The sequence below is a fragment of the Pholis gunnellus genome, assembly GCF_910591455.1.
Source record: "Pholis gunnellus genome assembly, chromosome: 10".
NCBI classification, from domain to species: Eukaryota; Metazoa; Chordata; class Actinopteri; order Perciformes; family Pholidae; genus Pholis; species Pholis gunnellus.
Window position 1 is genome coordinate 11,537,352 of NC_136537.1, and position 23,269 is coordinate 11,560,620.

At 43.4% G+C, this 23,269-nt stretch overlaps 2 protein-coding genes across 3 annotated transcripts; one reads left to right on the plus strand and one right to left on the minus strand.

Annotated features, from left to right (window-relative positions):
- Nucleotides 1–1,429: 1,429 nt before the first annotated feature.
- Nucleotides 1,430–3,549, minus strand: fbxl3l (F-box and leucine-rich repeat protein 3, like; the record flags this gene model as incomplete). The annotated part of the gene is made up of 4 exons (XM_079167822.1): nucleotides 1,430–2,073; nucleotides 2,406–2,577; nucleotides 2,791–2,913; nucleotides 3,190–3,549. 4 exons carry the CDS (start codon nucleotides 3,547–3,549, stop codon nucleotides 1,430–1,432), a joined length of 1,299 nt encoding a protein of 432 aa, XP_079023948.1.
- A 3,365-nt stretch (nucleotides 3,550–6,914) lies between these two features.
- On the plus strand, nucleotides 6,915–23,253 carry atp7a (ATPase copper transporting alpha). 2 transcript variants are annotated; one of them, XM_079167524.1, is made up of 24 exons: nucleotides 6,915–7,049; nucleotides 8,489–8,619; nucleotides 11,419–11,902; nucleotides 12,430–13,209; nucleotides 13,342–13,554; nucleotides 13,643–13,806; nucleotides 13,947–14,108; nucleotides 14,182–14,258; nucleotides 14,927–15,149; nucleotides 15,283–15,516; nucleotides 15,605–15,696; nucleotides 15,830–15,957; nucleotides 16,267–16,421; nucleotides 16,511–16,645; nucleotides 16,852–17,046; nucleotides 17,588–17,770; nucleotides 17,857–18,070; nucleotides 18,228–18,374; nucleotides 18,470–18,612; nucleotides 19,249–19,452; nucleotides 20,637–20,754; nucleotides 20,861–20,963; nucleotides 21,075–21,355; nucleotides 21,519–23,253. In XM_079167524.1, exons 2-23 carry the CDS (start codon nucleotides 8,500–8,502, stop codon nucleotides 21,349–21,351), a joined length of 4,551 nt encoding a protein of 1,516 aa, XP_079023650.1. In that variant the 5' UTR covers nucleotides 6,915–7,049; nucleotides 8,489–8,499; the 3' UTR covers nucleotides 21,352–21,355; nucleotides 21,519–23,253. The 2 variants fall into 2 exon arrangements, with proteins under 2 accessions (XP_079023650.1, XP_079023649.1); XM_079167523.1 differs by having other exon boundaries at nucleotides 21,075–23,253.
- Nucleotides 23,254–23,269: the final 16 nt, after the last annotated feature.

Below are 23,269 nucleotides of genomic sequence, written 5' to 3' on the forward strand. Positions count from 1 at the left end.
CAGCATAACTAAAAGAAAGTTACAATGAAGCATCACTTACATAAACAAATGTGACAAATTAGTAAATACAAGGCTTTTTTTACAGCTGTTTTACTGTATTGTGTTACAGTGTGGCACTGAATACTGCGGGCCTATTGTGTTTAATGCACCAGAACTATTTTGCACAAAATAAATTGCACAAAAATCTAAAAATGAAAGGAAATGCAACCAGAAGTTTGGCACAAAGGCCTCTATTTTGAACACAGTAAAGACATCATGGAGTGAAAACCTTCATCTGTTTAGCCTGTGCTTCTAGATGAACAGAGATGTCCATCTATAATTAAAAGAATTAAGTGCATCTGAAATCAGAAAACACAACAACTTAAAAATAACATATATGGATATGAATGTACTGTATAATGAATATTTCGTCTTGAAAACTTCAGACAACAGAACATAATAAGAACAACCCTCCCTTACACAGTGTTTACTATTACTAACTATAGGTGATGTTCATTGTATTATGGGCTCCTTTTGTGGTTTGGTTGCATTACATTATATTTTCGAGACATGGAGATATATTTAGTGCAGAAAGAATGAAGTTTGTTTAGATTTCTGACTATAAGCTTAAAGAACACAGGCTTTAAATGATCAATTTCAGCTGTGAAAAAAGAGGATAGTAGTATGAATGGTTTAGATGGTTTAGATTATTTCAGATGTTTTAACTGACAACCATAAACCAAATTGTAGTTTAAACTCCACTGTCACAAACACAAATAGACAAAAATACAAAAGACCCATTTGTGTTTTACATGAAGCTGTGACTCTTGATCTGCCTCAACTGGAAACTCCTGTTCTCCCTGTGCTGCATTAGTATCTCTATTGTTAGACCTCTTTCTAACAACGGCTGGATGCACCAGACACGGCCTCAAACTGTATCCTGGGAACTGTAGGAAATCACTAACTTAAGGCGGAGTAGATGAGACGATTTGAGACTTAAGAGGGATGTAGCGATAAGGTAAAGAATAACATTTCACCACAACAAAAGGCCTGGAATTCACTGAACAACACACACTGATGATAATATGGGAAATGCTGTTCAGTGTGATGCTTTTTATATGCTTTTAATATTAGCCAACAGATGAAAAATCCACATCCTTTACGCTCGATGGTTAAAAGGTTGCAGTGAGTGAATTCAGACCATCCTTCACAGAATAAAAGAACCTACTCCATGCAAGATTTTGCATCACAAGGTCTATGCATAGAGACAAAGCTCACAAGATAGAGAGACAGACCGTTTTTAATCGAGAAAACATTTTCAGTCTTACATCAAACCTACTGCAGGTAGAAATACAAGTGACAGCTTTAGAAATGACCCATGAACACTAATGACTTACTGCCAAAAAAGAGCCAATCACACTGCAGCCCTCCGCTCTGGCTTCACGTCAGCCTACCAGGTGGGCATCATATCAGGGAACCACATGCGGCCCAGGTGCTTGGACACCTCACTGTTGATCTGCTCCATGTTGTAGCTGCTGTCTGGGATCAACACCTCCTCCATGATTGACAGCTGAGTCAGCCTGCCCCCGCACATCTTTACGAACTCCACAAAGCCACTGCAGGTCACTTCACACTCGCCAAGCCCGATGGCAGTCAGGCTTTTGCAGCGTTCGGCGATGCGGATCAGCTCCTCGTCCAGGGGCTCAAGGCCGTTGGCGCACACCACGAGCTCCACCAGCCGAGGACAGTTCAGTCCGATGCGGCCCAGCATCTCTTTGCTAACTGTCCGGCCAAAGTACAGGTGGGTGACGGGAGTCTCCTCGAGGAAGAAGGGCTCAAACTCATCCTCATAGAGGAAGAAGTACATGACGATGTTGACCTTGGGCGAGTGTTGGACCAAGGCCTCCCAGCTGCTTCTCTTGATGGTGTGAAAGTGTGTCTGCCCGGGGTTTTCGCTCACCACGTCAATGCGCAGGTGGTCCAAGTGGACGTGTTTTTCAGAGGAGAGGGCCAGCAGGAGCTCGTCACTCAGGAGATGGTAGTTCAACGCCAGCTCCCTGAGTGCATGGCACTGGTCTGCTACACACATTATACCTGAGGACAGAAAGAGAAGTCAGAATAACGTGTGAATGGGAAGAAAAACAACAAATCAAACTAATAATCAGCATGGCTCTAGGGATTCAGTCCACCACTCTGGTCCAGACTGAACCTGTGAGATAGTCACAAAGTAAAGCGACATGGAGCATCTCGGTGGCCTAGGGATTAAATACACCGACCATGTAGTTGTAGTTCAAGCCCGGGCCAACACATTTGATGCACATCATTCCTCCTTTCTCTCTCTCTTCTCATTTCTGGCCCACTCTCTACTCTGCTAAACAATAAAAGCAAAAACCCCCAAAAATGATGTATTAAAAATGTGCAGTGACCTGCTGGGGAGACACGAGGACAACTGCTCATCTTCAGCAACTTCAGGGTGTTGCTGTTGTTGGCAACCAGCACCTTCAGGGACGGGTCGTCCACTGGCGTGTCATCCATCTTGATGGAGGACAGGGACTTGGAGTTGACAAACACCACTGTCAGTGCAGACACAAAGTGGGCCTGAGGAGGGACAAACAATGCTGATTAAACCACAATGTCTTACACCAAATAAATGTGCAGGATTTAATTTTCATCACTGTACAGCAACTACTCATGAGGGATAAGGGAGATGATAGCAGACATCGGACAAACGGAGGACATGATGGGACTAATCAAGCTCTTTGCATGTAACAAACGAGGCAGTGTGCGTGTGAAGCACAGGCAGCCTCTTACCTGAGATACATCCATGAAGCTGGGCCGCGCTGTGGAAATCAACCCCAGGGTCTTAATGGTACAGTTCACCAGCTGGGAGAGAATGTCACAGGCCGCCTCTGCAGATTCTGTGCAGCTGTCCACCTGATTTACCAGCAGTGAGTCACCATTTAGGTAAAAATAAGAAAGCACACAAAAATGAGGAACGGAAAGACGGAGGTGTACTACACAAATAATCTCAGCCCTGAATGTGTGTTGAGCCCACTAATGCCTTGGCAGCTGATGCGTCATGATCAATTCTGCAGCAGATGGTTTGGATTAAGGAGGCCACATATTGTTTTCAAGACAGCTGTGTTGTGAAAATGGAGGAGGAGGTGAAAGGAGAGAGAGCAATGGGTGACAGCAGGGAAGGGCTCTTACCTTGAAGCTGACGTACTGCAGGTGCTGGGCATGCTTCTTAATGATCTGCTGAATGAGGTCAGGGTGAGTGGAGCGCAGGTAAGACGTGGCCGGCTGATTGAGCTCAAACTCAAACCTCCTCCACAGATCAGGGGTGTGAAAGACGTGATTCCAGCAGCGACACACTGACGAGGCCCTGGCCCGGTCAACGAGGGACAGATGCTGGAAGATCTGCAGGACGGCTAGGTGGGGCAGGTTACCCCAGTCCTCTGCTGAAGTCAGGGCGAAGCTGGACGTCCCTCGCTTCTGTCTTTGAGCCCTCCTCTCATGAGAGGGGAAGCGCTGGCACTTTGATTTGAGACCTGTCCTTCCTCGTTTCATTCTGAAACAAATCAGCACACAGTGGAATCATGAGATTAGGTTCTGTTCAACGTTTAAATGCAAACAGTAAAAGGATCAATGCACAGCGCGTACATCAGCATATCAGTGCATATTATACTTAACTATCAGGGTATTGTAATTTGACAGTGACAGTACTATCTAACACTCTAAGGTTGTGGCTGAAACCAGGAAAAGTTTTGTTAATTTCACCTAAAATAAAGTTAGTGTCTCCCTCCCTCTCTACATAACATATTGTAGTTGTTTAATAACTAGACCTCAAAAGGTAAGTTACATTTTAAAATAGCATATTAACACTGCGTGTCATTTCTTTAAAAGGGGTTTTAAGGATAAGCATCTCCATCTCTGTAAAATCTTTGTTTTTAACAACAGTTCAATTTGAATTATCATTATGGAAAATGTCTATTTTAATCTTTTACCAGATGTTTTTCTCACACACTGACTGGTATTAATTCTATTAAATCAATGATACATAATAATAATAATAGTTTATCAAATTAACTACTCATTCTATCAGTTAGTTTATACTAAATCTACCACTAATTTCAGTGAAAATGGAAAGTGCACTGCTTGTGTTCTTCCATTGTTTACTGAGTTAATGAAGTACAACTTATAGCAAGCTTGCCTGCATGGACATGAAAACTGCCTCTGCTGATATAGGACCTGAGGTGTCTAAGAATGGTCAAATACTGTATATGGATGAATATTGAATAATAGCAAACTCACCTCAAAGACTTGTCAAAACACTCGGACAAATTAAAAGTGATGCTGAAGCCTTTCTACAGAAATGTTCCCGCAGTCTCGTGGAGGCAATCTTTCACTGGGTCCCAGGATAATTTGATGTAATCTATACACATGAACCACCAATGTGAAATGTCACACTCATTAGGTTCATAACTGGGGACTCATATTCTCCACAACATTGCAGTATTCATCTGAAGGTGAGCTGATTTCATTCTGTCATCACTGGGCTGCTTATTTATCTTCTAAGTCGAGGTACATTTTATGTATCTTCCCTTCATAAACCAGACCTGTTCTGAGGCTTCAGATACAGGGCTTCAACAGTAAATTGCTAGTAAAGTCTGCTCACAAATATGTTGATCCAGCCTATAAATAACAATTTACAACATATTTTGTTGATACTGTGTACTCTCAGACAGCTCGTTAAGAGCATGATAAATACTGTAGATACAAACTGCACTGCATGTGTTTAAATCATTCCTATCAACCTGCCCATTGAACTGAGCACCACCTGTGGCAGCGGGTACACATGTTTACTGAAATCTGGACGCTTTATGAGCACAAGACTCATACAATTATAAAACACAGAACACACGGCATGAAAACACGTGTTACTTACATGAGCGGCTTATAAACGACACTCCCGGTGTTGTGCTCTGCCTTTGGAGGAGACAGCGTTCACTCGGAGCCATGGCTGAACAAACGCTGTGTGCTCCTGATATAGGACAACAGGAGCAGCTCCCATAATAAGCTCTCCTTACGGCTTTAGCGCACAGCTTGACGTGCGCTGCCGTGCAGCCGGTACACGTGAGCGGGCGAAAACATGGGTCTCGGCTGCATCTCTAACCACCAGCATGCATGCAGAGAAATAGAGGCAATATCTACATCAACAGGGGGAATACACGCTTACTGCGTGTTCTTATTAAAGCGGCTTTACCTTTGCTTTGACTCATTTATTTAGGTTTGTGTGTGTTTGTGTGCGTGTGTATGTGTGTGTGTGTGTGTGTGTGTGTGTTTGTGCGTGTGTATGTGTGTGTGTGTGTGTGTGTGTGTTGTGACCCACGAGCTGAGAGCACTACTATGTGCACGCGTACTGGGAAAGTAGGTCAGTGTGTCAAAATCTGTATGTGTGTGAAAGAAAGAGATTTAAAAAAAAGTCCATTAATCTAATTTTAAAGCAAGGTGTCTATTTATGCGTTCCAATGCCCACACTACCATACTATTTAGTAAGCCAGGGAAAAAACAGATTTAGTATGTTTTCAATACCTAGTGTGTCACATACAGTAGGCCAAAAATACCAGGATGTCCTGCTGCATCCGGTCACATTTTGCAGTATGCAAGCCAGCATACTTTTCTGGCTACTCTGAACCAAAATCCTGTGTAGTGGATATATGAGACAGAGGGTCAAAGTTAAAGATGCAGTGTTATGATGCAGTAGTATGTCCCAAATACTACATGCAACAGTACATACTTTGTAAGGGCAGCTGCAGTGAAAGTAAAGAAGTTAAAATATCCGATTTGTAAAGTCTGTGTGTGTATTACTTGTGCTTTGACAGGCCGACTGTCAATCATTGATGCTTCTTCATGTTTTCGTTTCATTTGCATGCGGCTAATTAAAGCCTATTAAGCATTTATCATCCTTATTTTGCATTCACGAGCACAATATAACAGTAGTCTCTCTGTTAACCTCTCCTAACTCCATGGCCAGGCTTTAGCTTTAATTTTGACAGCAGGTTCCGATAAATAAATTCCTCTCACTGTCATAAAGACTACTTTATGATTAATGTAGAACATGTGTACTTTTACTGACTTGGCGGCCCTGATGTTGTTTTTTTGTGTTTTCCATTTTGCATACTTGTGTGTGTGTGTGGCCATTGAACCCACTTTCAATCCACTTTCAACCCACTATACAAAGTGCATGGATGATATCAACGATTACTGATCAGTAAAAACAAGGTTGAAAGGAATAAATCAAGCATAAATTTGCCTGCTAGGCTCACACTTCATCTTCATCATCTATTTGGCAAACACACACAAAAAATCCTAACTTATAAAGTCTTAACTCAAATACAGTCTCAATAGAGTTCATATAGCATTGTAAGCGTGGACCATTACAATGAAGGAAAGGTCAATTTAGGGTAATATGTCTGTCAGGCTGCTACCAGCTCTGCTCCCAGTAAAAAACACAACACTAACAACACTACACATCTGTGCAATATAAATACACTCTGCAATACAAAAATGATTCCGTCTGTGGATATAATAATGCAACACAACAATTACTCTGTCTGTATATATATTTTTTACTTCATTACTGTTTTATTACTTATTTACTTGATCTTGTTTTTACTATGTCTTGTATGCTCCTGTAATCCTGTAAATGCCCGTACTGCGGGACTAATAAAGGATTATCTTATTTTATCTTATTTACCAAAAGCATTGCCATGTCTTGCCGAAACTGCAGCCTGTTGCCCCGCCCCTTGGCAGTGACGCGGCACTGTGGGCAGACGTCAGTCACGTCGGCATGAGAAGCGGAAAGAAAATCAGCTTCACAGGCCAATTTCAGTGATAACGGGAAGACAACAATAACCTCAGCACTGCTCGTTATAGCTCGCAGGCGGCACGATGCCACGACGTGCCCGTTGTGTTGCTCGTAACGTAGGGTGAAGAGAAGAAGAAGCTAACTAGCTTAGCCACCGTCATTAGCCTGGAGCTAACTAACGGCTAACTGGTCTCTGAAGGTAAGAGTTTTTATTTGATGCTAAAACTAACCTTAACGTTAGCCGTGTTTTAACAGAGGACATGTGTTGTCTAAAATGATATGAAAGGAATACTTTTACTCTTGACATTTCAGCTGACTTTAACACTGTTTTGTGAGTTTAGTAACAAGCTAATGTTAAGTTTAACTCATTATTCAGCCTTAGCTAAATCACGCTATCCTGCGGTTAAAGTTAGCTAAATTAAATCCAAGAGTTTGAGGATCTTACTCACTAAGTTGCTGTCACCAAACGTTGTTACAAATCATATCTAGAGAATGTAGTTACTTATGTGTGTTGGGTAGCAGTAGTGTTAATAGAGAGTGAATTGCGTTTGTTTTCTCTGAGACTTGATTCTTAGCCCTGCTGTATTTTTGGTCCTGTTAGTCCGTCAGTTGTATTCATTAACATTAGGTGCCTCAGATGTAAACTATTCTCAAATCTGAGGCTCCTCAGTTTGTGATTAGGTGGCCATCATTACGTGCAGAAGGGTTGTAGTCCACGTGAACAAGCTTGACCACTAAGACGACCTTGTCTTGGTGTGGCAGGTGTCTTTCTAAACTCACGAGGAGCTGACTATTGAGACTATTCTCACATTTCAGTTAAACATTCACTTGGTAAAAGCAAAGTTCTGTGTTGGCACCAGAATCCTTGAATGACAGTAATGTTACCTGCCTCTTATAACTCTGGAGGTGATGTAGTTTTGATGAAAGTGACATGATGTTCAGAGCTTTAATCTGCCGTGGCTTGATGACCAAATCATTCTATCCAAACAAGGAAACAGTAACCTTTACTTTTGGTTTTGGTTTTACAAAGAAGCTTTGTATTATTTTAGTTTTTTGTCAGGTGACGGGGAAAATACTGGTCCCAGGTTATATAACTTAATCTAATTTGGCAGCAATTGTGCAGCTCAAAATGTTTTCCTTTGTTTATTCATAATTATTTGTCAATTTTGAACCTTAATCTATAAGAAATGGCAAAATAGATTTGATTCACCTTTTTAAAAAGGTGAAATATCCTGGTTTCTTTAAAATAAGTAGTATTGTGAAGTGTTTTCATATCTCGTTTTGGTGCGAGGCTTATAGTTGTAGTTACAAAACAGCTTTAGTGAAACAATTAGTCTTCTCACAGCTATCAGGTCCTGTGGTTCTCAGTAGTATATTAATGTCTCTTTTGATTTAAATAAATGATTTAATGCTTAGTGCCGTCTAACTATATTGAAAGTGTATTAAGATCTCAATCTTGTGTTGAAGTGACTGTCGTAATGTGTTTTTACTAGCCTGCTGTTGTTTCATTCTGTGAGAAGAGCCGACCTTTCTCTTTTAGCATTTGTCCAGACTTTGTGATGCATTTGCTCCGTGTTACTGTTTTAAAGCCAAGGACTTGAAGTTTGATATTAAGTTTCCTTTTTGTGTCCTTTTTAGAGAAAGCAATCATGACACAGAAGGTCAATCTGTGTTCGGTTTCCCTTGGAGTGGTGGGAATGACTTGTGGCTCCTGTGTCCAGTCCATCGAGCAGCGCATCGGTTCGCTCCCTGGAGTGATACATATCAAGGTAAATTCTGTCTTTGCAAAGATATAAAAACATTTGTACATTTATAGTCAAACAGCGTTTCCTTTCCACGATGAGGTGCAGTTTAAAACCGGATCTGAAATGACTGCCATGGATGTTGTACCATGAACCTCATTGAAAAGGCAGATATGTATCCATTATTATTTTAACCAAAGGTTCCTGTCCATTTTAGGGTAATGCAGTTTGATAAATCCCACAGTCTTACTCCCTCAGGACTAGCTGGTCTGATTTACAACAAAGCAACATCAACAAAGCCATGAGAGATAGCTTAATTGCCATAGATGTGGTCTGCTGTTTTGTTTGTTGTGCGTTTACCCCTCAGGCGGTGGCTAAATGAGAAGATAACGTAATATCGTGCTCCAGATTAAGCCCTGCCCTTTGCAGGACTGTGACAGCAGGTCGATATGCAGTCTGTACCCACAGGAAATGTCATTTATGTTTTTAAGAGAATTTAGTTGCTGGTTCATTTTAAGTTAATTGATATAGACATGATCTGGGAGGAGTGAATCGAGTTTTCTTGGTACAACAGTCGTTGCCCTCCCCCGTCTCTCATTCTCAGAAAAAGAAAGATTAATCCAACAGGCAGGCCCACTCACAACAAAACTCATGGTTCAGTCAAGTGATCCCTTCAGTGTGTCACATGTTTCCTTCTTGCTAAAGAGGAAGAGTTAAGGGTCATCATGCTGACAGAACACAATGTGAGCTTGGGCAATGGACTTTTCTTTTTTATATGTATATACAAGGTTCACGGTTTGGCTGTAAAAAAAGACAAACAGAAATGGAAATGAATGATGTGGGTATGGGGACATAAGACTGGGCGTTTTTTTCTGTTTTCACATCGTCCGATCATAGTTACTCAACATTGCCAGGGGGCTGAGCATCTAATGGAGCTTTAAAATAGTCAAACCTTTACGACTTCCGGAAGCAAGTCTTTCTCATCACATCATGTTTCATTAACATTATTATTAAATAGTCCTCCCTCCACCTTCTCTTGCCTCTCTCTCTCAAACACACTCAGCGAGCGACGGGCGCTCCTCGTCTCTATACTCTATACTCTATACTCAGTCCAAAAGTCAAAATGTATTGAAAAAAGATAAAAGAAATATTCTGCTGCTCTCCATATTTGTTGGGGTTTAATCTTTCAAAAACAACATTTTCACTGTGGTCAAAAACAGTTTAACAGCCCCATAAATTACATTCATATAATAACCACAATAACACAAATCCTATTTTCCCATTTTTTTGGGATTAATAACATAATTCATTCAATGTAGCTTACAACGTTCACTACTCCTATGCAGTGCAACGTTTGGTGAGCAGGCATTTTTGAGAACATGTGAGGCGTCAGATCCTTGGAAGAATGACGGCAAACTGGTTTGTAATTGACGACCGTGCTGATTATAGCTCAGCGTACAGACATACCGGTCATCCAGAAACATCTCTGAATGTACAATAGGGTACAGATTATAGAGATTTTAAAAAATATATAAATAGTAAATTGTTTAAAATCACCTTAATATCGGTGGAGGAAAAAACAATCGCTGATCATCGCTTCAGTTGTTGATGTACGATCTGATTGCAACTGTTGTACAGTATCTCAACAATAAATCAATAAGCTTGATGACTCTACAAACAAGCCTACAGTGCTTAGCGGTATTACTAGTACATTACTAGTAATACTAGTAGTACTGTCGTGTAGACAACTTAACGAATTGAGTTCGAGGCGTTTACTTAGATTCAAGCAATAGTTTTATTTATCACAGAGATATTAGCCGAGCAGTTAAACGTGCACGGTCCTAACAGTTCCTCTCCGATTGAGAGCAACGTGAAAAGGCGCTTGGACACGGCAGCGCGGTAAGTTTTGTAGGTTCTCCTTAAAGGAGCCATTGGTCAAAGTCAAGTTGCAGGCGGGATCGATTTTAGCAGAGCGACGGCCTGGTTGGAGCACTGAGCATATCCGCTCGCACTGGCTCACGTCCGGGATTCTCCTCGATGCATCATCAGTGTGTGTGTATGTTGTGAAAGCCTAGCCTAACAGGCTCCAAAGTGTGACGTCTACGTTTTGCTATCTCAAGCTGTGGTACGTACTGTTCTCAGCTGGCAGTTTACTCCAAGATTTGATATCAGTGTATAGTTGCCCAAGCGTGACCTTCAGAGTTACAGTTTTCTCATTCCTTTGTACAGGCGAGTGCTAGAGCGCCCCGCTTGGAGTTTTAAACCTTCATAACCTGTAACTCGCAACTCCGCTAATTAGCACATAACGCTCTGATTAAGTGTATTTACATAAGAGTACTGTTATTAATCTGAAGAAAGAGAGCCACACCTTTTTATTCGGACCTGAGCACTTACCAGCGCTCGGTCAGCAGAGGCCCTATTGAGACAGAAGGATTCATTGTTATTCTTCCTCTGCCATAGAAAGTCATCAAACGTTTGCTTTTTCACGAAACAATGTTGTGACGTTATGGACTCAAAGCCCCGCCCCTACATTTTAGCCCCGCCCTTTTCATAACCCATAAACAGTTTGTTGTTGTTTTCAGCAGTACGTTTGTGTTTCATTGGTTTCTGTGTCCTGGACATGAAATAGATATTCAAATAGTTCGGACATAGCTGCTTGCAGCTTTGATTTTCATAAAGTAATTAACCGGATTATCAGAAGAATGAAAGTCAATAGTGATCGCCAATCTGATTTAGCTTAGCCTGATTCCTTTCACACTTTATGAATGTACTTTCTGTAATAACTTAATTACTTGCTTAACCCACACCGTGACTTTTATTTTGTAGGTGTCTTTAGAGCAGAAGAATGCCACGGTCACATTTGACCACAGCCAACATAGCCCAGAGTCTCTGTCAGAGGCCATCGAGGACATGGGCTTTGAATCAAGTCTCTCAGACTCCAGCACAGCCACACCCGTCTCCACAGATACCCAGCTGATCTCCACCTCAGGCCTGACACCTGAAGCTCAACAGGAGGCTTTGGAGAAGCTGTCCCAGTTTCAGGGAGTGTTGGATGTCAGAGAGAGCCCGGCCCAGCTGGGCATCACTGTTACCTTTGTTCCTTCCCTGACTTCTGCGCAGCAGCTGAGTGAGGTGGTGGCCATCTCGACGCCTCTGGAGAAGCCCACACCCAGCACTCCAAAGCAAAAAGGCCCAGCGGGAGGCGGAGTGGCTCTTCTTAAGTTAAACATTGAAGGAATGACCTGTCACTCCTGCACCACCACTATTGAAGGGAAGATTGGAAAACTGAAAGGGATTGAAAAGATCAAAGGTGATGTACTTGAACTGTTAACGAGCCGTTTGTCACGCATTACCACACTGTCTGAGCTAGAAGGGATGTTGTTACACAGTTGCTGCACGACACAGGAATGCACGTCCTACTGATAACAAGTCATGTCATTGTGTATGTTCACCACTGACTCATGAAATCCCTCCACTGGTGTGGTTGTGATGTAGACACACAAACATGAAACCCACCCACCTGTGTTCAGGGCTATTCTAATAAAGTTTCTAAATAGAATTTAACATTTTCAACTTACAATGATATCTTCATGACAGTTTTATGATAATAATATTAATCTGAAGCACTTTTCAAATTTCATGTCTGTAAATATGAACATGAATGTTGTTTTTGTGAATTTCTTTTTTGTATGCCTCATTAATTGCAAACATCTGCATTATCTTTTCATGCACAGTCACTTCCTGTTCTTGTGAAATATTGTCTTTTCTAAAAAAAGTCTTTCATGCTTTTGCGTTTTTTTTTATTTTTTAACTTTGTCATGTCTTTATTCTGAACAGTTGTGTTAGAGACTCGGGAAGCTACAATCGTGTACCTGCCTTACCTCGTCACCGTCCAAACCATCACCGACCAGATTGCCGTGGCGGGCTTCAATGCATTTGTCAAGTCCAAGCCTCGGCCTTTGCAGCTGTCCCCCAGTGAAATCGAACGTTTGGTTGATTCTCAAAAACCAACTGTTTCCTCGCCCTCAGAGACGTCAGAGGAGACTGAAATCTTCATAGACACGACTCTCATCGCGCTGAGGGTGAAAGGCATGCACTGCCGTTCATGCGTGGTCAATATCCAAGACAATATCTCCATGCTGCCTGGTGTCTCCTCTGTGGAGGTCTCTCTGGAGAAGGAGAAGGCCTCCATCTGCTACGATCCTCTACAGGTCACTGTGACTCAGTTGCAGCAGGCCATTGAGGCGCTGCCTCCAGGAAGCTTCAAGACTCAAACCTGGGACTCCTCTGGCCCTCTCTGTTCTGTGTCCACATCGCCGCCGCCGCCTGCCTTATCGCCACCTCGGCCTGCACGAGCAGCCCAGGCAAAACCTGCTGCCTCTCAGCCTTGCTTCACCCAGCCTCTAGCGTCTGGAGTCAATATTCACATCGAGGGCATGACGTGCAACTCCTGTGTCCAGTCCATCGAAGGCATGATCTCCCAAAGGAAGGGGGTGATTTCGGCCCACGTCTCTCTGTCTGATCACCAGGGCACCTTTGAGTACGATCCCCTCCTGACCACACCGGAGGAGCTGAGGGAGGCCGTGGAGGACATGGGCTTCGATGCATTCCTACCTGGTAAGATAGTTGGTGTGGTTTCTGAGACGGCTACTTTCTCTAAAGTGGCCTCTGGATGCTCCTAAGCCAGTGGGAGTCGTTGAACTGTGAGGTTGAATTTTCTGTTTAAAAGCTATCATTTGTTGTCCACAGAGACCAATTCTTTGCTGCCTGCACCAAATCCCAGTCTCTCCAAGTCTTCGAGTCTTTCACATGTGAAAGATAAGGAGTTGGACAGCGACCTACACAAAGAAACCCTCCAGGGACGCGACAGAGACACGCACTCTAAATGCTACATCCAGATAGGAGGGATGACCTGTGCTTCCTGTGTGGCAAACATCGAGAGAAACCTCAAGAATGAATCAGGTCTGTGAAAACAAAATACTTAACGAGGACTAATCGTGTGTCGTTGCTGTCACCGGGAGCTAAACAGAACCTCTTTGATGTCGTGCAGGTATCTACTCGGTGCTGGTGGCGCTGATGGCCAGTAAAGCAGAGGTGCGTTATAACGCTGAGCTCGTCGACCCTGTGAAGATAGCCGAGTTTGTGAAGGAGCTGGGCTTCACCGCCTCTGTGATGGAGAACTACGAAGGTTCAGATGGAAACCTAGAACTAGTGGTGAGTCACCGGGAGGTTGCGTTGACGTTACGTTTGTGTTGCATTAAGAAGAAAAGATGCATTCACCCTAATCGCGTCTGTTCTTCACTTTATGCCCTCTTTTAATGTATTTGTATCCCTTTCTCTTCACCTTCTCTCAGGTCAGGGGGATGACGTGTGCCTCTTGTGTTCACAAAATTGAATCCAGCCTCATGAGAGAAAAGGGGATTATATATGCCTCTGTTGCCTTGGCAACAAACAAAGCACACATTAAGCACGACTTGGAAATCATAGGACCGCGAGACGTCATCAAGCTCATCGAGGTATTTTTGTTTGTTGTTTAAGCATTGGTTCAGTTGAGGGGAGGATATTTGATCAGTGTTTTGTTATTTATAGAATCTTGGGTTTGAAGCGTCGTTGGTGAAGCGTGACCGTACAGCCAGTCACCTGGACCACAGCAAAGAGATCCGGCAGTAAGGCACCAACAACATGCCCACATTTATGCTTTTATCTTTACAACTCAAAAGTGTGTCTGATATAGCTAGACTCCAAATGTTTAATGACTCAACAATTCATTTCATTTCTCTCAGAAAACACTTCTTTTTTTTAGGTCAGATGGAAACAGCCCCACTTAGCATCACTCACTGCATTCTGTTATTACAACACCCAACTCTATATATAGCGCTGCAGGGATGACGTAATCTTACAGCACAACCTGCGAATTAAGCATTGCACGGGTTCCCACACCAAACAGCCAATGGGATTTTAGATTATACCAAAAATAAGTTTATGAACGTTTGGTTCATCAAGATAATCTTCACAATTTAACACTTTTACAATATTAGAAGCGTGGATGCAATCACCAGAAGTAGAAAGCTAACGTTAGGCCATAAACTAACTACACAGAGGTCGCATGAGCACGATTACACACAAGAAGGCTGTAAAGGTGGACTAGTTGGCTTAATGCCGTTAAGTTGTCTTATTTAGCCACTTGTTAGCAAGCGACTTTTAGGTTTGTTCAGCAGTATGTGCCGTGATTGTGGGTCGATGCTGTGTGTAGAGGTGAAGAATGTCCATTTGTAAGGAGAGATAAAACCTCGCAGAATTCATTTCTAACGCACGACTGTCTCTGCTCTTTAAGGTGGAGGAAGTCTTTCCTGGTGAGCTTGTTTTTCTGTGTGCCTGTGATGGGCATGATGACCTACATGATTATCATGGACCACCACATGAGTGCTTCACATCAACACAATGCCACCGTGGAGGACCGCAACCACTACCACGCCACCATGTTCCTGGAGAGACAGCTGCTCCCAGGGCTCTCCATCATGAACTTCCTCTCCTTCCTCTTTTGTGTGCCTGTACAGGTAAATCGGAGGGATCGACTGCACATACAGACTTTGATTTTGAAAGAGGCGCTTATTCAGGAGAGGGGAGGCCCTCTGGATGAAACGTTTGTGGTTTAGTGAATACGGACTTTTCTGTTTTTCCTCTCTTTAGTTTATTGGAGGTCGCTACTTCTACATCCAAGCCTACAAAGCAGTCAAACACCGATCTGCAAACATGGACGTGCTAATAGTTCTGGCTACCTCCATAGCCTTCACCTACTCACTGGTCGTCCTAATAGTTGCCATGGCGGAGAAGGCGAAAGTCAACCCCATCACCTTCTTCGACACTCCGCCGATGCTCTTCGTCTTCATCTCCCTGGGGCGCTGGCTGGAACAGATAGCCAAGGTTTAGCTCTTTATTGATATCTATGACTTGAAATGCTGGACTTGAATTGGATGTATTAGTCAATGTGAACTGTTCTTCCTCCGCCCAGAGCAAGACATCTGAAGCTTTGTCCAAGTTGATGTCTCTACAAGCCACCGAGGCCACAGTGGTCACGCTCGGCAGTGACAAATCCCTTCTCAGGTACTCATTGTTCTTACTTTGTTTACATTAGCCTTTCATATCTTAAGTTGCTATAATCGCAGCAATAGTGTAGTAATAGTCTAACATTGTAGCAACACTGTGTAGTTTACAACGTTTACATTGTGCGTTCCAGTGAGGAGCAGGTGGATGTTGAGCTGGTGCAGAGGGGCGATGTGGTGAAAGTCGTTCCTGGAGGGAAGTTTCCAGTAGATGGGAGGGTCATCGAGGGTCACTCCATGGCCGACGAGTCGCTGATCACAGGTTGGTCGCAGTGAATGAATGAACAAGTATCTAGTTTGCCATTCATGGAAACACCTGGAAATTGATTAAAATGACTAAATATCATCAACATCATTAAAAAAAAGGACGGTTGTTCAACAACTGATCAGTTGTTTACCAGAACAGTTATTAGCCTTCATTTGCCACCACATTAGTCTTCATCGTCAGTACTAATGAACATGTGGTCTTTGATTATTATTTGAGTTGTGGTTTTGCTCCAGATGTCCTGCTACCGTTGCTGCTGCCTCGAACTGTTGTGTTTTCTGAGCAGCTGTTGCGTTGTGACTCCAGGTGAGGCCATGCCCGTGACGAAGAAGCCCGGGAGCTCTGTGATCGCAGGCTCCATTAACCAGAATGGCTCTCTGCTCGTCAGCGCTACACATGTTGGCTTGGACACCACGCTGTCTCAGATCGTCAAACTTGTAGAGGATGCTCAGACTTCAAAGGTGAGCTATGTGGTTTGAGATCTGCACTGTGTACACCTGTTTTGATGGTAATTGCTCAGGTGTTAAAAGTCTGACATTTCATTTTTTAGGCTCCCATCCAGCAGTATGCAGATAAGATCAGTGGCTACTTTGTACCCTTCATCGTTGGCATATCCGTCCTCACGCTGATCGCCTGGATCTTCATTGGCTTTTTAGACTTCTCTCTCGTGGAGGAGTACTTTCCTGTGAGTCTTCTTATCAATCTCCATATCTGTACCGAGCTCCTCAGTACAGCATCAGGAAATTACATCCATTTATTTAGACATGACTAAATGTCATTGCATCTGATATCGTTCCTTATTACTGTTGGGGACTTTTTTTGCAGTGATGTGAAAAAGTGATTTGTAATTTATTTGGTAGAAAATTTAACAGCCCCATTTCCTCCCCGCAGGGTTACGACAAGAGCATTTCCAAAGCTGAGGCTGTGATTCGTTTCGCCTTCCAGGCCTCCATAACGGTGTTATGCATCGCATGTCCCTGTTCCCTTGGCTTGGCAACCCCGACAGCTGTCATGGTGGGCACAGGGGTCGGAGCCCAAAATGGCATCCTGATAAAGGGAGGAGAGCCACTCGAGATGGCGCATAAGGTGAGTTGATAATGATATTCTGACACCCCGATGCAGTCAGCCAGCTATGTAACAGACCAACTGTCAATTTAAACCCCTCATGAAATGGATTTGCTTTTCTAGGTTACAAAACCACATTAGTCTAAAATGGCACGTGGAAGCTGAACCAGTGGCTCACTAGCAATAAGTGTGCAAGAGAGTTTTTTGGAAATGTTGAAGTGCCCTCTCATACACATGCCAAATGACCTCCACACCCATTGGCAGATGTGTGGCCTGTTATTTACGGTAGTTTATTTTCCTCCACCCTCATTCCACCAAGTCTCTGCCTCTTCTTTGCAGAATTTCTTTGTTTAAGATATGGATGTTTTCATAATTAAACTTAATGTTAACATAAATGTTGATATGGCACACTGATTAATAAGAAAGTCTTAAAATGCCACTTCATATCAAAAAGGTTGCAGACCCCTGGTCTAGATGTTACTCTAATTTCATACCGTAAAACATTTTAAATTCAGCCTGATAGTCTTTTTTTTGTTTTTCTCATATCTCCTTCTATTGGCAGGTCCAGACAGTGGTGTTCGATAAGACTGGGACCATCACGTATGGCGCTCCGAAGGTTATCCAAGTCAAGATAGTGGTGGAGGGGAACAAGATGCCTCGCTCCCGACTGCTGGCCATCGTGGGTACAGCAGAGAACAACAGTGAACACCCTCTGGGAGCAGCCATCACCAAATACTGCAAACAGGTTGGTCTCTACCTTAAATTTAACGCCCACACTCTACAATCTCATGATCCTCCAGTTGTTAAACATTCATTATTTTCTGTGTGAAGGAGCTCAGCACAGAATCTCTTGGCGCATGCACCGACTTTCAGGCGGTGCCCGGCTGTGGCATCCGGTGTCAGGTCAGCAACACGGAGGCCCTGCTGAGACAGGCAGACAGCGACAGCGAGGACAACAACCAGCGCAACAGCATCCTCGTCCAGATCAGTGACACCAGGATGTCCACTAGCTCCCATCCCCTCATCATGGACCCAGAGCCACTAAGTATGCTAGCAAACACATTGTTGTATTCAACAGAAATACTGAAACATTCTCATTTAGCCCTAAGATTATGAATCAAGGTAGTGATACAGTTGCACGAAATGTCAATCACTTTTATGTTTTCTTGCTGTTGTCTAACCCAAATGATCTCTGTGTGTAGGCCTTGTCCAGACAGCCAACTACGTTGTTTTGATTGGCAACAGAGAGTGGATGAAAAGGAATTGCCTGCAGGTTAGACCGGATATAGATGAGGCCATGATGGAGCACGAGCGCAGAGGACGCACTGCTGTTCTAGTAGCTGTAGACAGTGAGTAGTACCGTTTAACAAGAGATGTAGCGATGTTATGGTCTAAAACTCTTTGTGTTGTTATAATTGAGTACAATATGTTCCCTTGTGCGTAGGTCTGCTGTGTGCGATGATAGCCATAGCAGACACGGTGAAACCGGAGGCTGAGCTGGCTGTTCGCACCCTGACCAGCATGGGTCTGGAGGTTGTGCTGATGACGGGAGACAACAGCAAGACGGCGCGAGCCATTGCTGCTCAGGTACGGACAGAAAGTGGATATAGAGCTAGATGATTTGTGCTTTTAATGCACATTTTTAAACGTTTAAAATACGGAAGAGAAGAGTGATATGGTTTAAGAAGAAAGCATTAGTAATGCTGCTGATATAAAACTACAATGTTACATTTAAAAAACAAAACAAAAAAAACAACACTTGTACTAAAATATTGTTACAGTATTGCAGTAACCAAATTCATATTCATATCAAGTCTCTATGACAGCGTGATTGGGCTGTTTTAGTTAAAAAACAAATACATCATGAAGCCAGTAGAGGGAGGTAATATTCAGAGAAAGTTATGAGGAAAAACAACTATTGTGCAAAACTGTGGTAGCATGAAAGATATATATATGCGCGTTTTCTTTATGAACATAAATAAATACTAATATGATTCATATATTTTGAGCTCGGCGGCTCACGTTACCGGTGGTGTCTGTTGTTGATCCAACCTTGCAAAGTGAAGCAATGCGCTCATAAATATGTACGTTTCTTTCTCTGAATATTACCCCTCCTCCCCTGGCTCCAGACGTTCTTTATTCTTTACCCGAGCCTCAGATGTTTTTATTGTTGCGTTTGTATTTTGTGGTTTGTGAGCCCGTCTGTCTCTGCCTCTCTCACAGGTGGGCATCAGGAAGGTGTTTGCCGAGGTGCTGCCCTCCCACAAGGTGGCCAAGGTGGAGCAGCTGCAGCAGGCGGGAAAGAGAGTCGCCATGGTGGGCGACGGTGTCAACGACTCGCCTGCTCTGGCCATGGCTGATGTGGGCATTGCCATAGGAACCGGGACAGATGTGGCCATAGAGGCAGCAGATGTGGTTTTGATCAGGGTGAGAGTTTGTGCTTAGAGGTTGTTGTTTTTTAAAGTCTGTCATGAATTCATGTCTCTGGCCGACAGATCAGCTGTTTCATGACATGAAACCGTCAAACATAAAATGTCTGCCCTGCAGCATCGAGGCAGTGTGACACTGTCACAGAAAACACGCAGTATGCAACACTGTCATGATGCCAAACGTGTAATACAAGTCAAACTGCAATATGCCCTATTCATCAAGACAGCAACACATGATATTTCACATTATCCGTGTTAACTTCAGCAAAAAAAAGATGCATTCACTTTGCTTTAATGCATTAAGTGCCTTATATTTTGGGTGATTTTAAGCCAGGCTCAGACTACAGGAGTTTTGGTCTGATTTACCCGTCCCGACAATCGGAGGGGAAATCCGGTCCGGGCCCTTGGGTCGGTATTGCTGTCCGTTCCAGATTATCTGTAATGTGAAGGCTTTCACAAACCCTTTGCAGCCTCAGCGTGGCCGCCTCGGTTATTTAAAATCTGCAGGATAACATCACTACTTTCAGAGCGGGACCATAATAGTCATTGAGAGAGACAGCTGGAGCAGCTGACGGTGTTTCAAAGCAACGGTAAACGTTGTAGTCCATGAGGCCAACGTTAGCGAGCATACTCCTATTGACAAATATTAAAGTCACACTTCTAATTCTCGCTGAAGAATAGAGAACCCGTGTTGACCGGGTCTCCTCCAGCCATTGTTCTCATCCAGACTCGTTGAGCCTTCTGCTTCTGTTTTCTCACTGTAGAGCTTCACTACAGCGAGTTGTAGCGTCTCATCAGTCTCTGTTTTTTTAATAACTTTTGAAAGGTGAGAGACATCACGTGAGGTTACCATCATTTGAATAATATCCTGTAGTGTGTGTGATGCGGCATTATTTTTAAATCTTGTAGTGTGGGCATGTTTGAAATTAGATGTGTGTGATGTAACTCAATTTCAAACCTCCTGTAGTCTGTAGCATATTTTCTTCATATCATGCAGTCATAATGTTTGCAGTGTCAGAATAATACTTCTAGATTTAAAATAGGTTTGTTTTGTTTGTCTGTTATGTACCACTGTTTTTAAACTGTATCTCAAATGTGTGGTTTTAATGTTGTTACGAAGCACAATTTATCTGATATTAAAACCTTTTTAATTTACCCGTTTTTTTAAAACCTCGTCTGCAGAATGACCTCCTGGATGTGGTGGCCAGCATCGACCTTTCTAAAAAGACCGTCAAGAGGATCCGGATCAACTTCGTGTTTGCTCTCATCTACAACCTGGTTGGCATTCCTATTGCTGCTGGTAGGTGACTGCAAAAAGATTTATTCAAGCGACGTCATCGCATCGATGGTAATCATTGCGATAATGTCGACCACACGGTGCTAATCTGTCCCGTGTCGGTCCACAGGTGTGTTCCTTCCTGTCGGTCTGGTGTTACAGCCGTGGATGGGCTCTGCTGCGATGGCTCTGTCGTCCGTCTCTGTGGTTTTGTCCTCCCTTCTACTCAAATGGTAATGAGATATTTAATGCTTTCTTTTGGCCATTTTATCACCCTTTTCATCATAATCTTTTTCCAATCACGTTCCATATTTGTCTCTTTCTTTGTCCTCGTCTTTGTTCAGTTACACGAAGCCCAGCGCTGAGATGTTGGAGGCCAGACTGGGTAACAGCAGCAGGCGGCAGGGCAGCCTGTCCGACGTCAGCGTCCACATCGGCATGGGCGAGCTGCGTCGTCCCTCCCCCAGACTCAGCCTGCTGGACCGCATTGTGAACTACAGTCGTGCCTCCATCAACTCCCTGCTCTCCGACAAGCACTCTCTCAACAGCTTGGTGCTCAGCGAGCCCGACAAGCACTCGCTGCTGGTGGGGGAGGCGCAGTGTGACGAGGAGTTCTGCTGAATACGTAAGGCTCGCACGACTTTTATGTTGCCGAAGAAGTAGATGGTGAATGCGTTTATTCAAGGCCCGGCCGTGCTAATCTTAAAGGGTTGAATAGCGGTCCATCCGTCTGCTGTAGATGCCTCAGGGCAGCGCCGTTGACTTACATGCCCCTCGTTTTCTTTTAGCTCAACCAGCTGATCACATGCACTTCAGAGCTCGAGGGGGGGGGGGGCTGGCTTTCTGTCCCTCAGTTGCAGCCGTCGTTTGTTGAGGTCGCCACCCCTCGGGCACACTCTGACCAACCCTTTGACACTCTGTGCATGAGAGTGAAGCCTCCACAGAGCCTTCCACAACCAGGAAGCAGAAGGACGATCAGCTCAGCTGCCAGGACAATCTTTAACACCCATCCAAAGACATGTTACCAGTGGTGCCCCGTATAGGAGAGGACACTACTGAGTTATATTTTAACTCACTTCCTTGAACAAAAAATTATGATAACGCTGTTGTATAATTCTATTCCAGAGTATTTATATTACCTTTTTATTTATCTTTTTTCATTATATCCTTTGTGAAAAATGAAGTTGTTGAATCCAAAATGCGAATTTTCACATTCAATCTCCCAAAATGTGTAATTACTGAGAAAAGAAGTCTCGTGACTCGCTGGAATCAGATGGTTTGTGCAGAGCGCTAATGGTGTGAGTTGTAAATGTCAATGTCACCCAAGTGCCAATCGAAGTGCCACCTTGGCAAAGTCCACCACATTCCAAAGATAGCACCGAGCAGAGGTTACCTCGGACTGAAAGGGGAAACGGAGTGAACAGAGATAAGGTCACCGGCTCACTGCAGAGACTCAACACCAACTCCAGAAGACTCTATCAAATGTTTCTACAGTTGTGTCGACCCTCTGCGTCTCTATCCTAACGATCCAGGATGTCACTCGCTGAATGTGAACATTATTCACTGTTTACCTTAAACGGGAATTGTTACATGGACGACTTAGTTTGTGCTTGAATTACTTTATTTGCTCGTTGCAAAGAGAAGGATTTGTGTCATGATGCAGTTTGTTACGAAAAAGCCAAATGGGCCTTTTTTCACGGAAGACATTTTGGAATGTCGCAGTAGGAAAATGACTGGTGTGAAACGAATGAAGGCTGGATACCATTTCGCTGCTTTAGTTTCATATTGTGCATGCTGGCTCACTTGGGAGGGACGCGTACTTAATGTTAACACAAGTAACTCTTTTCCTACGATCAGTCAAAAATGTCTGCTGTGGAAAAAAAAAAGCCTATCGCAAATGCATTTGTGTCCCTTCTGTCGTCACACTAGACGAGATGTGATTGTTTCCAGGAATGTCTTTCAGTGGTGTAAGTCTTTTTTATGTAAATCGCACTGTTGCCCCCGATCAAAGAAACATCTTTAAACCCAGGCGAGCAGAAACCGCAGGATCAGCAGACAGAACACAGCTGTGTCACCAAACAAGTTACTGAGGGACAAACGTTGATGAATTAAGTAGAGTTACTTAAACATCACACGGCACACGTTGTATAATCGAGATGTCATCTTTCAATAGACAGCTACTGTTAAACTGTGCTTTATTATTTCTCCTGTAAAAGTATAACAAAGATGTTCTGCATTACTATCGACTGCGTCAACTCAGGAGATGATCACTACAGTCCAGCTATTCCTGTCATGTTTGTGTCTGAGCCCCTCTAGTAATTCATTCGGACGATGAAAGGAGCCGCCAGTTCGTCCTGCCGCTTTCCCATGATGCATCAGGGTTCTGTAGCTGTCAAAGCGCCCTGTGCGCAGTTGTTTTCGTGCATTGCTTTGTGAAAACGTCCGTAGGGCTTCAGTTCCGTGAAGCTAGTTTGCTGTCTTTCATAGTTCTTCTGAACATGATGTGCCTTGAAATAAAACACTTTTGTAACGTCACTTT